General features: G+C 40.5%; 1 protein-coding gene across 4 annotated transcripts in view; it reads left to right on the top strand.

Annotated features, from left to right (window-relative positions):
- The first annotated feature begins 2,851 nt into the window (after positions 1-2,851).
- The window catches only part of GPCPD1 (glycerophosphocholine phosphodiesterase 1), a 38,283-nt gene continuing 26,370 nt past the window's right edge, over positions 2,852-14,764 (top strand). The window contains exons 1-4 of one of the 4 annotated variants that reach the window (XM_010706649.3): positions 2,852-3,991; positions 6,702-6,787; positions 10,920-11,004; positions 12,061-12,145. In XM_010706649.3, coding sequence (XP_010704951.1) covers positions 6,739-6,787; positions 10,920-11,004; positions 12,061-12,145 — 219 coding nt within the window. In that variant the 5' untranslated portion in view covers positions 2,852-3,991; positions 6,702-6,738. Of the gene's footprint in view, positions 3,992-5,095; positions 5,920-6,701; positions 6,788-10,919; positions 11,005-12,060; positions 12,146-14,764 lie in introns of those variants that run through there. The other 3 variants (XM_019612632.2, XM_003203804.4, XM_010706651.3) reach the window with 3 other exon arrangements.

The following is a 14,764-nucleotide window of genomic DNA, read 5'->3' as shown; positions in this document are numbered from 1 at the left end:
CCGAGCGGGCTGGGGCGTGGGTCGGCGCCGCTCTTTTGTTCGCTCTTTTTAGTCGGCGGCTTATCCCGTCAGGGCGCTGGAGTCGTGCCTCTCTCTGTACGATTACTCGTATAGAACGTTCTCACGTCTCCGCGCGGTGACGCTTTGCGGAGAGCAGAAGCCGCTCACGCGAGTGGGCTCGTCGGCTTCGGGCTTCTGGAGGCGGCGTACCTTTGTGTCGCTGCGGGAGCTGTGTGACGGCTCTGCGTGCGCTTTGCCTGCGGCCGAGGGGGGCGGGCTGGCGGTGCCCGCGGGCCCCTCGTTACCGCCCGGAGCGCCTTGTTGGCCGCGGGGACGTGAGCGAGAAACGGAGCGGGCGGCGGGGTTACTGAAATGGTGCCGTTTATCGTGACCTTTTTTTAAAGAACACGGTCTAAAAAAGCACTGTGGCGTGGTAAAATTCCTGCCTTTGGGCCAGCGCGGTGTGTCTGCATCGCCCCTGCAAGTTTGTTTCTGTCCGCTGCTCGCACTGCAGTGCAGCAGGGAGCTGCTGGCTCTGTGGCCGTCCTGCGGAGAGCGCGCTGCGGGGCTGGCAGAACCCACTGGCTGTGCGGGAGGACGCGAAGGAGTTGGTGCTGTACTACGGCTTGTGAAATTCTCACCCAGTTGTTGTCATCTTCACAAGCACGCCCTCTCACCTTCTGAAAATCTGGTGCTAGCTAGGTGTAATAAAATTAAGTAGTGGTAATTGGGTACTTTAAATGTATTTTATAATATTCTGATGCCAACAGCAAGCGGTGAAGTCTGTTCTCTATGTTAAGTTTTAATTGTGTGTGAATAAATGCCATGCAAACCTGGGCTGCAGTGCCCTGTGCTGACCCCGCTCTGGCCAACGTGCACCCAGCTGTCAGACGGCTTGGCTGCGATTGCAGCACCTTTCCCTGACCTGAGCTGCACCTCTGCTTGGTGTCGATAAGTCTCACCAGTGTGCGCTTTTAAGGTGGAGAGTGTCTGTTTAAAACAAGGGACATACAAAGCACAGCCTTGTGGATCTTGCTCTTTTGCTCTGTGTATGCAAAGCGGCAGCAATATTTTGAGATAATTGAGTATATGCTTGCTTTTTGCATTATCCTGTGTTGGTTGGCTTGATGAGGGAATGTGTGCTATTCGTGTGAAGGAGCCTCTTTGTACACAGGTTGACTGCTGTTTTACAGATAACTAAGCAAATTCAGTGATATATGGTTAAAATATTTTTACTTTAAGGACCAGATGACTTGAGGTATTAAAGTACATTATGGGATTATCATGGTACCAGGCTTTCTAACTTAAATGTTTTCTGTGTAAGCACCTTTGAAAAATCCTATTAAGGACAGATATAAAATTTAGATGCCTGGATTATATATATTTTTTAAATTAACCATTAAAAACTAGCTTTGGATGTATTTTATTCTTGTGGTGGGGGAAAAAGTACGTTCTATGTTGTCCACTCATCTTTAAACGTAATGTTATTCAGGAGTTTCAGGACGACGGTTTTATGGCAGACCCTTCTACCAGTAGCGTCATTTACTGGATAGGGTCTGCAAGGAGAGGTGCAAAGAGGTTTCACACTGTATTTCAAGATAAGGTTGCTTTGTTTTGGCTTTCTCCTTGTTAGCTTGTTGAATACAAATTATCCTCAGTGGATAAAGTCATGGTAAACGGTCAATGTATCATTTGATCTAGGTCATCTAGCATTTAGGAACTTAAGTTGGTTTAGTTCATCAGATGCGTGAAAGGGAGCGTAGTTTACAAAGCTGGATTCTCCCCTTGCACTGGCAGAACAGCATTTAACTTCTTTTATCTTAAAGGTTTTTTCTAAGTTCTTATTTTCAACAGAAGACCTTGGTTTGTACCTCACCCCTCCCTTTAGAAAGCTAATGTCGGTTTCTCCAGAGAGTTAGTCTGTTTCTTCTCTCTTTCCCTATTAGAATCATGAAATGGTTTGGGCTGGGAGGGACCTTAAAGCCCACAATGCAATTCCAACCCTCAGCTGCAGGCAGGGCTCCCCACCTCAGCTCAGCTGCTCAGGACCCCATTTGACCTGGCCTGGAGCGCCTCCAGGGATGGGGCACCACAGCTCTGGGCAGCTGTGCCAGGGCCTGACTGCCCTCTGTGTAAGGAGTTTCTTCCTAACATATACCCCAAATTTCCCCTCTTTCAGTTTAAAGCCATTCCTCATTGTCCTCTCATTGTTAGCCCCTGTATAAAATCAGTCTCCCTTGAGTACTGTAATGCTGCAGTGAGGTCTCTCCAGACCCTTCTGTTCTCCAGGCTGAACAAGCCCATCTCCCTCAGCCTGTATTTGTAAGACAGGTGCTCCAGCCCTCTGGTCACCTTTGCGACCTCGTCTGGACTCACTCCGGAGTGCTGAGGGCCCCAGGCGTGGGCACAGTTCTCCAGATGGGCCTCGTGAAGGCAGAGCAGAGGGGGACAATCCTTTCCCTCTCCCTGCTGCCACCCCTCTGTTATACAGCCCAGGATACTGTTGGCCTTGTAGTCTCTAAGCATGCACAGTAATCGGGCTTTTGTCCCCAAGTCCTTCCCTGCAGGGCTGCTTGCACTGAGTTCTCTCTGTGTCTATATACTAGTGTCTGGGATTGCCCCAACTTGAGATTTCAATATGTATTTTTCCTGCTACCGCTCACTGTACCCAACCATTCTGTAGCCCTTGCAGACATCTCATGGTTGATAAAGTCAATGTTTTATTCATTCTTTGTTAATGCAGTTGCTTAAAATGGTTCCTGTCTAATATGTGGGTAGGAAAAAAACGTAACTTACAGACTAAGGAGCCTGGAGGCCTCTATGGGAGTGGAAAGGGGTGGAGGAGGAGGAAGATCACGTCATCTTTCAAGCCTATCTTGTTGTCCTGCAGGTGTTGAGGTCAGAGCCTCTCAATCCCATTGGAGATGTTATTACAAATCTTACTTGAGAGAACATGTCATTTGGCTTTGTGAATGCTGTGAATTTTGATGAGTCTAAAATTTGTTCAGTATTTGTAAGCTAGGATATTATGTTTCAGGATTGTCCCAGATTACTTGGTGTATGTTTATATAAGCCTGAAATACTGACTGCAAGATATGGGCTGGCAAACAGCCAGTATCTTTTGAAGTACTTGACTAAGGTGTGCATCTCTGAATTCACTGGAAAGCTTAAGGAAGTAAATGGTGGGGGGTGTGGTGGCAAGATGTGTCTGCTACTGCTGAAGAGTCATGAGGGGCTTGATGTACCTCTGAACCATAAGCCAGAAGGCTCAAATAAACTTCAGACTTGGAATTATTGAACTCCATGTTCTGGTATGTTTTGACTACGACTGAAAATCATCTTGGTCTTCTCTATCCATGATGACATCCCTAATCTGTGCTACCTCATTTGTAGAGAAAAGCTGTATTTTGTGATGTTAACAGTTGATTGTATTATGCTAGAAGGGAAGTGCAGAATGTTATGTTTCTCTTCTTCCAAGTGCCTTTAGAGGCTGTTTTTTGTCACTTCCCAAAGTGATTCTTCTAGAATGAGAAGAGGAGAGCTTGCAGACTGTATTTCAGGATGTCCATTACCTCCTGCCACTCCTTCAGGTGTCCATGAGGAACATGGAGATGTTTACAGGCTATGTTAGAACAGAGAGTACAATTTTTCTTTTCCATTCAGCATGCACATTACTGTGCTTGAGGCCTTTGTTGCCTTTCTTGTGGGTGCATGAGGGAAGGTAAGCAGTTCTCTGAAACTGCAAGATTCCTGGTTTCAAGAGGAAAACTTTATCTCCTAGCAAGGGAACCAAGGTTGCATATAACCACCAGGCTATTGATCTTGTCGCTGCCCTGGAAGACTTGCAGATAGCCTGTTTTATTGTGGGGTTGACTGATGGGCAGGGTTTTTTGAATCAGACTTAGGCAGGCAGGTCAGTTGGGCTTAGGACTCAGAGTACCGCTGCTGTGCAGTCACCATCTCCTTGGGGAGCCTCCAGAAGCTGTGGAAAGTAAGGTACTACTTTGCAAAGGGAGGGGTGATGGGAGGGAATAGAGCTGTGACATGGTGGGTAAAAAGGACTTGTTTCTGTTGCGAAAGCAAGAATCTCGAGGTGAAGAAGCACATTTTTGATGTGACGTGCTGTAGGATTGAGTGAATGTCTACTGAGTTGGGCTTGTGTATCCCATGAGTAAATGGCTGAGATTCAGTCAAGTGTTCATCGCTCCCCTGCACAAGGGGTTAGCTGCAGTACCCTTAAATCCAGCTGCAGGGAGGGGATGGCTCACAGGACGGGAGGCAGTTGTTTGTGCCCCAAGCTGGCGTTGAGTCGTGTGGTTACAGCAGATGTGAATTCAGCTTTAGTGGTATTGAACCCCAAGGTTGTTTATAAATGGTGGTTGTGCACGATCGTAAGTCTATATGGCTGAATTGGTTAATATTTGCTAATTAAGAAATGTATAACTTTTTTTTCTTACTTGTTCCAACTTACTACGTGACCTTTTGGGGCTTTATCTTCTCCCCAGCAGTCCCTCTGTACATGAGTAGAGGATTTTGCTGTTCCTCCCCACCTTTAGCAAGGTGGTATTGAAGGCTTGAAAGCATGTAGGGTTTAGAACATGGGCATCATCTCACCTACTGGTCACAGAATCTGAGTATTTAATCTAGGGTTTCTTGCCATTTCCCTCTAGGAATAGAACTCTGTCTCCTCAGGAGCAGTCATAACTGGACAGTGCAACCTTTGTGCTTTATGAAATTAAAGTGTTTTTTCGTATTATGTTAAAGTACAGAATGATCTGTGGGTGCAAGATGATATACAACAGTTTTGATTTATGATCAAAAAGCGAATTTCTACAGAAATACAGTTGTTGAGTGAACGTATGTTATTTCTTCTTCACTGTGCTGGCATTCAGTGCTCTGCTGGAGTAGACATTTATTTAAACTGAGAGGTAGTGCTGTAGGCATGAACTCATGCTTTACTCTGGGGATGTGAGCTGGAGTTTTCTTGTCCTGCTGTGTGTGCCCTGGGCAGGTTGGGAAGGCCTTGGAGATAAAAGGCCTTTTTAGCAGAACTGTGAATTCTTTATGAAGTGAGTTTATTAAAATTCCTTACAGTTAGTTACTGTCGTATAGAGAAGTAATACTGTTTTGTTAGTCGTTTTTTAAAGCTCACAAATATATTTTAAGTAGATACACAGAATTTTTACAGCTCCAAGTAAAATGCTTTATAGATTTGATAACAGAGATTCAAATTTTCCGTAAGAGTGGGTGGATGGTTAATTTGGAGCAGAACAGACGTGCTGGTTTTGGGCTTTGTTTTTGTCAGGCTGAATTTTGAGTCATGTTGCGTGAGCTGTGGAAATAGGTTTTATACATACTGAAAGCCTGTTCTTGCTTTAGGGAAGCGGGTTCAGGCCTTAGCTGACAGCTGCCTATTTTGTAGCCTTTGCCAAATCACTTTTGCCTGCTTCATTTCCCCTTTGGCTCTTTGCAATTAATGGGTGTCCAAGCAAGGACAGTGTGTGAACCCAAGCAAGGCCGTGAGCCTGTCAGGGTCTTTATAACAAACACACTCATCGCTGGTATGTACTTCAAAGTGAAGCTTTTCTGTCACGCAGCACCAGTTTTGAAACCGCAGTTTTATTTTTGGCACTGAAATGCTGCATTTTAACCTTCTCCTGTCTATAAATAGTTGCCAAAAATAAGTTCTAGAGCGTGTTGCTGTTAATATACAGACCACCTAATGCAGGCACGTCCAACCCGCTGCCCAGCACAGCTCCTGTTGCCCTGCACAATCATGGCAGTGGCTCTGCCCCACCAAGTGGCCCGGCATGGCTGTGTGCCCATCGCTCACAGCAGCCACGCAGCTGTGTGCTGTTGGTGCTGGCTGGGCTGAAACCGGCGTGCAGGAGGGTGCAGAGCAGTGCTGAGTGAGTTTTGGTAAGTGACTGTGTGCAGTGTGATGCTTTAGCTGAGCACAGGCCTGAACAGCAACAAATACGCAGCTGTGCTTTCTGTTTTGATGAAGGAATGTGTGAATAGATTTCAAGATTGCTGAAAAAATCATTGTTTGGTATGTTCATTTGAGAGCAGTTTTCAAGGATGAAGTATAGGAAAAGCAAAATTTCGTCAGAAATCCGACAAGAACTCACTCAGAATTGCAACCCTTTCCACTGAACTGGGCTGTTGCATTAGGTCACAAAAATAAGACCAAATCTCCCACTAGTTTTTTGTTGTTGTTACCCTCTTTTTATATTTAAAAAAATATTAAGAACCAAAAAGTTTTGTTACTAATATACATGAATTATAAAATGTATTTTAAATGTGGCCCAAGACAGTCACTTAGTGCAGCCCTGACAAGCCAGAAGGTTGGAGACACAGGACCTAGTGATGCAGGCATGACCAAATTCATAGAAGGCGTCTGCTCCTTATGCAGTTTCTGAAGTGTACTTATTTCTAGCATCAGTACTTTGCATTGTTTGTTTGCAGCCGTGTTACTTATGAAGCTTAAGTGCAGAATGTGTGGCCTGTTTAGGAGCAAAGTTAGTTATGTATACATATAAAAACTGAATCCCAAGACTCTCATATGTTGCATGATATTGATACTTGCATATGCTGTTGGTTTCAATGGTCTTTTTGCGTGTGTTTCCTCTCTCATAGAACAAGCAAAAGATGTAGTATGCTGTTCCTGAAATGTCATATTTTTCTCTCTCTCACTATAGGAGATTTCAACTTTCCTAAGACAAAAATTCTGCAAGTATGACCTCATCTCAAGTGACTTTTGAAGTGAGAGGACCATCAGTACCAGGTAACACAATCATGCCTACCACAAGCTTTCTTTTTGCTATTGTAGAGCTGGAAGAAAACTGATTAGAAGACCATTCGAAGGCTCTTTTTGTTTTCTTCAGGACTAAAGGAACGTGTCAGTTCTAGTATTAAAGTAATTCATTTTAAAATACCTTAAGAAATTAATTTTGCACAGAAATACAAACAATTTCATGCAACAATTTTGTTGCTCACTCAAAAAGTTATGGTACTTTAGAATTAGCATTCTGTGTCTAGTAGCTTCTTACTCAATGAGGAATATTTACATTCTGGGCTGTGATAATTAAACATACGTTGACGTGTTTATTCTATTTTTTTTATTGCTCATTGTCCCTGTTGAAAGCTCTGTGTAATGAGGTGTGACTTCTGCTGGGTGCTAAGGGCAGAAAGACACTGCAGCTGAATTTAATATTCCACCTTACATACTTCAGAAGAAACAGCTGACAATCCTGCAGGTGATAACAGTCACTTGTTCCTAATTTAGATTTTGTCCTGTAGGACGCCTCACATCCTGAAGCAAGAGGTTTAGGCTGATGTTGTATTTCTGCCTAATGTTACAACAGATAGTTTTGTTTGTAGAAAAGCACCTTAGAAATAAATTGATAAGATCCATGTCTCAGTTGCATTTGGTAACAGAAAGATCTCAGGAAGGTTCAAGTCCCTGTTTAATTCACAGAGTAACTCCTGATAATAACTTTGCTTTCTGTTTTCAGCAGAATTTCCTGGCTTTTGGAAAAGAACAACGTTTGGTTATTTATTATTGACCTTGCAAATGTCTCTTAAGCTCAGATTGGTTCTCAGTAAGAACTGCAGCAGAGCTTAAAGTGTTTGCAGTTCCTTACAGTATAGAAGTATTTCTGTAGCAGCTTTAGATTTTCTGTGGGGTCCCTCCTGTTTCAGCTGTGTTCTTAGAAATGGGGAATCAGAGCTAGACTATCCCAGAGCCTATGCTTGACTTGGATAGGGGAATTAAATTGTTTCATGTTTTGTTACAAGTATTTGTTAAATATGTAGAACTTTTTGTCACACTTTGCTTTGTTATAATGAGGAAGACGTATTTTTTTGTGTAATATGATTTCATGTTCTGCTGAGATGTGCAAATAGTTCTATTCTTCCTCCTGTATTATTACCTTGCGTTTATCAATCCCACGTGAGATCTTGTATCACTTACCTACCCATTGTTTGTTACATTGTCACGATGTAAAAATCAGCTGTATGGAACTATTGCTATCTAGACATAAAAAATCATAGCAAAATTGAAAATCTTTGTTTTCAATTCCCCAAACCATTCATCAAGCACCAGGTTCAGCATAGCAGAACATTTCCTTTTTCTTTTATTAAAGTGAGTAGAAGCAGCAAGTTCTTGAGAGGATAAGTGACTTCATTAAATGTTTCAGTCAAAGGTGTTTGGTCGTAACCATCTGAAGGGTAGTACAGCAGTGATGCAGGTGTCCTGTAGGGGTTAAGAGCTGGAACATGCTGTAGACCGTGTGTCAGCGAGAACACTTTTGAAGTGGATGTAAGATTAAATTGTGATAATGTCATCTTGGCTCTTCAGAGCAGATGTGTCCATTCAGTGGCTCCCTTATACACCTCCCTTTTTACCCCTATCCCTGTAGTGATTAACTAGTTGATATTGACGTTGAAATCCAGCATCAGTTTATTTTATGTGTTGCTGGAGTGCTGAAATGCTGTGTCCGCATCACTCAATTTTCCTGCTGATATCACTGGTTCCAGCTAAAGGGTAAAAGGGCATCCTCAGCCTAGGAATAGTGCCTTATCTCACTCTAGTCAGACCACTTCTGGAGCCAACCCTGCTGATGAAGCATACACACTGGCATAAGCTCATGGCATCAAGTGCTTCAGTTTTACTTCATCGGAGTGGGACGAAGACTGTCACTGGTGCGACTCGTGTAGGTGTGCTGTCCCTTAGCAGGACGTAGTCAGGTGGTCAAAGATAAGCTAACGTGAAGTAAAGAAACAACAAACCCAAACTCACAGGGTTTAGAATTGCCTTTGAAAAGACAATTCCACTTTCTGTATTTCTCTTGTATTCTCTTTGAATAATTTGATCAGAATTTTACTAATCTCGGTGCAGCCATTCAGTGTAATTGAGTAAAGGTGTGCCTGTATCTTGTTTCAGTGTTGCCTTTTGTGTGTTGAACCTTGCTGTCAGCGTTCCCCTTATGTTCAGGTTGCTGGGGATTTTTGTTGTTAGAGAAGGCCGAAAAGCTACTGTAGCTGGATGTTACAAAGAGGAATGTAACTTAGTTTGTGCTTGAGAGATTGGCTGGCACTGAGGTGTACTGAATGCCGCTGTTTTAAAGGAATTTTAAAAGAAAAAATTAACTGTTTAACATCTCCAGTCAGAAACTGTTAACTGTATGTATTCAAATGGCCTTCCCTTCTTCCTTCATCTCCTTCTTGTAGTTAAAAAAAAAAAGACACTGTGTTGTGCCATAGATGAATGAAAAAGGTGAAAAACTTCATGTGTGCAATAACTTACGCTATAAATACACAATCAAATCTTGTCTATACTTGTATACTTGGAGCAAGCATGCAAAAGGCTGATTTTTTTAAGTGAATTGGAACAGAAAATGTTTATTTAGAAAACAAAGAATTGCAGTCAATGATGATCTCAAATTATTTCATTTAGCAGTTTTTAAGATGAAATCCTTTCTGTTTGTCACTTGTGTCTACAGTGGCCTTGTTCATAAATGAACCTCTTTTTAAATTAGATTAACCTGTACAGCTGGAAAAAATAACTTCATGTTAGATGTCTGAGTAAATCCTCAGAGCTCTTATTTCAGACCTGAAGTTCCAGCTATGATATTTGGCTTAATGGAAGATAACATGTCTTTGTTGCGTACTGGCACTTTGTATCCTCAGATTATTGCAGCTCCAGTGTCAGAATTGCTGCTTTCCTAGAGTGAGAACATGAAATTGCAATCAGAGACACTTTCATCTCACTTAAGATTGGTACTTGTTTCTCTGAGGCTGCTCACTTATACATCTGTTCCTTGCTTTTCCTATTGGTGAAGCATGCAAGCTCTTGATACTCTCCCCTTTTTCTCAAATCCTAGGCTACACCGTAACTTGAGCAGATAGTCTTCATCAGCTTTTCACATTTAGATGTCATTTAGATACTGAAGTACTTTTTTTTTAAATTACATTTTAATATATAAGTGGTTCCAGTTCTTTGGTGGCTCTTTCATTTCATTTCAGAGGAAGACTAAAAGGCTCAGCAGATGGTGAATAAGTGTAACAACTTCACATTTCCTCCTCCTGTAACAGATTGTTCTTGTGTGTAATAATGCTGTTGAAACCCAGTAAAAAGCAAAATACTAATTTGTCCTTTCCAGTTGTATTTATCCTTGTTCTCACAGTCCTGCTTGTTGGGTTTCTATTAAAAAAAAAAAAATAAAAAAATAAAAAAACAAAAACAGGATAAATTGCAATATTAACTTTTATCTCTTGGATTCCCTAGAATTGAGCATTCTTCACTATTGTAGTCTTTTTTTGTTCTTTCAATATGCATGTAATATAAATTAAAGTGTGGTGATTTAATGCTTCTTGCATGGAAACCTCATATTTTTATATCCAATAAAAACTTTAAAACAGTAACTTTATTTCACACAGAAATTAAGCTGTATTTTTGCCTTGGAAATGATGCTATTAACCTCCTGTTTTATCTGCTTCTGAATTAATTCATATGAATTTTAGGAAATTACTTGTTTTTTGATGTGTTAGTACATGTGTGCTCTTACACATCTGTGATTATATACATATTCACACACGTGAAAACTTGCCCTTTGCATTTCCAAAGACTTATTTGAACAGTGTTAATGTAGGAAAATTTGGATGCCAGCCTTCTTAGGAGTTTGGGTTGTTTGTAGTGCCTCTCAGCGGTATCTTTGTGATGGAAGTGAAAACGCTGTTGTAATTCTGAGTGGGAGGGGATAAGACTCTTTGGAACCAAAAAGAAGTTTGGATGGGGGGGCCTGCTGTACACATTAAAATTATTCAAATGTTTAACCATGTAGACTATATGTAGTAGTTCCATATAGGCTGGAGTTACGATAACCATGCTTTTAATTTGGTCTGTTCACTTTCAGGGGAGGTTTTTGCAATATGTGGGAGCTGCAGTGCTTTAGGAAGTTGGAATCCACAAGCTGCAGTGGTCCTCCAGACTGATGACTGGTAGGCTGTTTTTTCTTTAGAAATCAAAAGCAACAAACTGATTCTGGTTCTGAGTTTGTCAACTATCAGGCTACATAGGAATCTGTTTAAGAGACTGTTTAACTTTGGTATGCTTTGCTAGTTACAAATGACGCTTATACCATTGTGAGTGATACATTTCAGAAGTACAGTTGTAGTCACTTCTAATAAGAGGTTGCCAAGGATAACTCTCAGTCTTGTAATGATGCAAACACTAAATTGTGGGTTTACTTTCTTCTTAACCTGTACAAGTACTTATTGTGCTGTAGGAAGGTGGGAAGATGATAGTTTTAATGCTAAAACTTGTGTGATTTGTGTTCATATGAAAATGAGCTTATATGAAGACAGTCTAGCACTTCAGAGGAGTTCAGTATTTCCTTAAAAACCCTTACCTGCTGTTATTTGTCCACGTGATGCAGGAAATAGGGTTATAAGTGTAATTCTGTCAGTGACTTCATATGTGATATTGGATGAATTCCTGAATGATACCATCATGTTTTTGCTATCTGTTAAATGAGCATGAGAGTTCTTGCTCTTGTAGAGCTCTTCAGATCTGAGATCCGAAAGTGCAGTTTCTGTTCTAAGTATGCCTTTTGAAAAACTTTCTTATAGCAGTAGACACTGTTTTATTTAGAATGGAGAATGACTGAACTAAAGAAGCAATAATGAATTAGAGTACGAAGTAACCTGTAAAGAGCAGTAAGCCTCACAACTGTTTTGAATACCATGGTGCAAAGTCAGTTTTCTCATCAAAGTTGCAAAAAATATCAGTGTATTTGCATGAGTGTTACTTCTATGCTATTTCTAGGATAGATTATTGTCCTAATTTAAAACAACACAAAAACACCTGAGAAGCTACAAGCGTACTTGGTAAGGAAAGTTATATTTCAAACAAACGTTTTCTGTCTTTATTAATAAACAATTATTTTTTTTTTTAAGATGACAGTAGAGCTTTTAAGCTAAAACAGTGTTTAGAATGTTGGATCAAACATCAGAGAACTGAAGAAAATCAGTTTTTTGAACTTATTATTTTCACAGTGAATTATGGAAAGCTACCATAGAGCTTCCTAGAGGAGTTCCTGTTAAGTATCGATATTTTAAAGGGTACTTCTTAGAACCTAAGGTATGTACAACCTTTTCTGATTTAATTTGGCTCTTTTGTCTGTGAAAAATTTCTTCATTTGGAGAAAAAAGGATTTTCTGAGTTAAATCTCAGATTATAGAAAGAACTGTTAAATTGCAACACATGAAACATCAAAATACTTATGGAAATGCAAGCAACTCACTTCAGGAAGTATCAAACTGCTTTTGGTTAACTTTGTTTTAGTGAAAACATCTTTTGTCTTTACCTGCTCTTAATACTTTTTGAAAATACCAAGGATAGTGAAATGCCTGAGACTGTTGTAATAGCTGAAGCAGTACGAGGAAGTTTTACTGGGTGTAGTAGGGCTATAACAATGGTTTTAAACTGAGACGGGAGGTTTAGGTTAGATCTTAGGAGGAAGTTTTTCACATAGAGGGTGGTGACTCACTGGAACAGGTTGCCCAAGGAGGTTGTGGATGCCCCATCCCTGGAGGCATTCAAAGCTGGGCTGGATGTGGGTCTGGGCAGCCTGGTCTGGTGGTTGGTGACCCTGCACAAAGCAGAGGGTTGTAACTAGATGATCATGACCACGGCCATTCTATGATTGTATGATTCTATGAAAACAAGCAATAGCAGGAAAAAGTGTGAGCAGGTTTTATCTTACTACAGCTTTAAAATTTAACTGCAGATTTTTTTTGGTGAATTGTGAGATGGATTAATTTGCTGTTGTGCTGTGTAATTAACACATTTATCTCTTGGAGAAAGTAGATGGGGCATCCCAGTGTTTTCTCTAAGTTTGCATAGGTATTTGTACACCGTTCAAGGCTAGGCTGGGTGGAGCTTTAAACAGCGTGTTCTCTAGTGGAAGGTCCCAGCTCATGGCAGGAGAGTTGGAACCAGATGATCTTTAAGGTCCCTTCCAACCCAGCCCTTCCTTCAATTCTGCGATTTGCATGGCTTGACCAAAGGGACACCGATGTGTTACTGTGGGTATGGATGTCCAAGCTGAGCGTGAGTTGAGCGTATGGGGTGGTATCCTGGTCTGTAGATAAGGTAGGTGGATGGAGCTCTTTCATCTTCAGACTAATGATGAGACTGAACGGTGTCCAGAAAAAATGGCAGACTAATTTGGAAAAATAAGCAACTACTCTTCAGCTGTTTTCTTTAAAATAGAATAATAACTGTAATAAATAAATAAATAAATAAATATATATATATATATATATCTATATATCTATCTTTGCTGTCTTGCTTACTCTGTGAATGTCTGGTAGGTGTTTACCTTGAACTTCAGTTTTTGTTTGAAATCAGGTTTTTGACTGCTAAGCTGAATGTGCAAAGGAGTTGTAGGATTATCTGGTTTGGGGTTTTGTTTTTTATATTTTAAATTACTGTCAAGAGTGTATGAGGTCAGCTAGACTCAGTTTACTTCCACTGAAAAAGGATTTGACAGAGGCGTCATGGAAGTGCTTAGTGAAGGGTACTGATTTGAAACGAGGCATGAGACTGCTCTGCTTTTCATTTATATACAACAGTATAATCTGAAAGTCATGCTTTTGTTGTTATTTTGTGGGAAAAGAAGGGTCACTAATAGTTGTTTGTTGTGTTGTTTAATTTTTGAGGCTGAAAGTAGATTTCTTTCATGATTTACCAGCTATGATGGGACTCTTCTGTTTCTTGTAAATGCCCTTAAGTTTAAAAGATAAACAATACCACATGAAAAAAGTACACTTAGTGAGAGCAAATTTGGCAGAAAATGTGCTCATAAACAAAGTTTGCTTTAACATTTGAAAAAGTTTACAATATGTATTGGTGAGTGTGTTTCTTTAAGTAGGTGCTCTGTATCGTGCACGCTTTTTGTACCGTGTGATGCAGAGTCTGCCAAGGTAAGTATGAATTTTATGGAATAACAGCATAAAGAGCTACTGTATATAAAAAGGAAGCCAAAACACCCTACAAAAGCCAAGTACCTGAATTGCCTGGGTACATGGTTATCCACTTAGCAGTCTCTAACCTGTACCCATTGAGTATGCAGTACCACAGGACTTCATTTTGTAAGAAATAGTCTTTTGTAGCTGGTATTTCTGCCCCTCAATGTTTTCTTTCTACATAAATAGATATACATAGTTTTTTTGTTTGTTTGTTTGTTTTCAGAACTATAAAAACCAGGGTCCCTTAATTCCATAATACACAATGTACAATACAGTGCACGTAAGACAGTCTGTGATTACTTCATCATTAACAACCCTGATAAGGATAAGATGCTTCTAAATGAAATTATTCTGAATGTTTATTTCAGTTAATGTGTTTTATTATACACAGCATGTGATTAATTTCTCAAGCTTGCTATATGTGGTCCTTCAGACCCTGTTAACATTTTGTGAGTGCAATTGTATGTCATGGTCTGTAGTTGGGTAACTTAAATATATGTCTAGTTTTAATTACATGTTGAAGTCTGAATGTGAATTTGACACTAGGTAACTGAGTAAATGATGCTGAAAGGCAGATCCAGTTCCAATTACTGTTCCCTTTGATTCTCTAAGAACTGTGTCTTTGAAGATGCTTGACACGAAGAATCACACTGGCATGGGTGCATGTTGGCAAAGTGAAGTGATGCATGTTTACACTGAAATGATCTCAGACAAGATGTGAAAATGC

Source organism: Meleagris gallopavo, chromosome 2 (assembly GCF_000146605.3).
Source record: "Meleagris gallopavo isolate NT-WF06-2002-E0010 breed Aviagen turkey brand Nicholas breeding stock chromosome 2, Turkey_5.1, whole genome shotgun sequence".
In the NCBI taxonomy this organism is placed as follows: domain Eukaryota; kingdom Metazoa; phylum Chordata; class Aves; order Galliformes; family Phasianidae; genus Meleagris; species Meleagris gallopavo.
The sequence above is the reverse complement of the archived record's forward strand: the minus strand, read 5'-3'. Positions and strand labels throughout refer to the sequence as shown.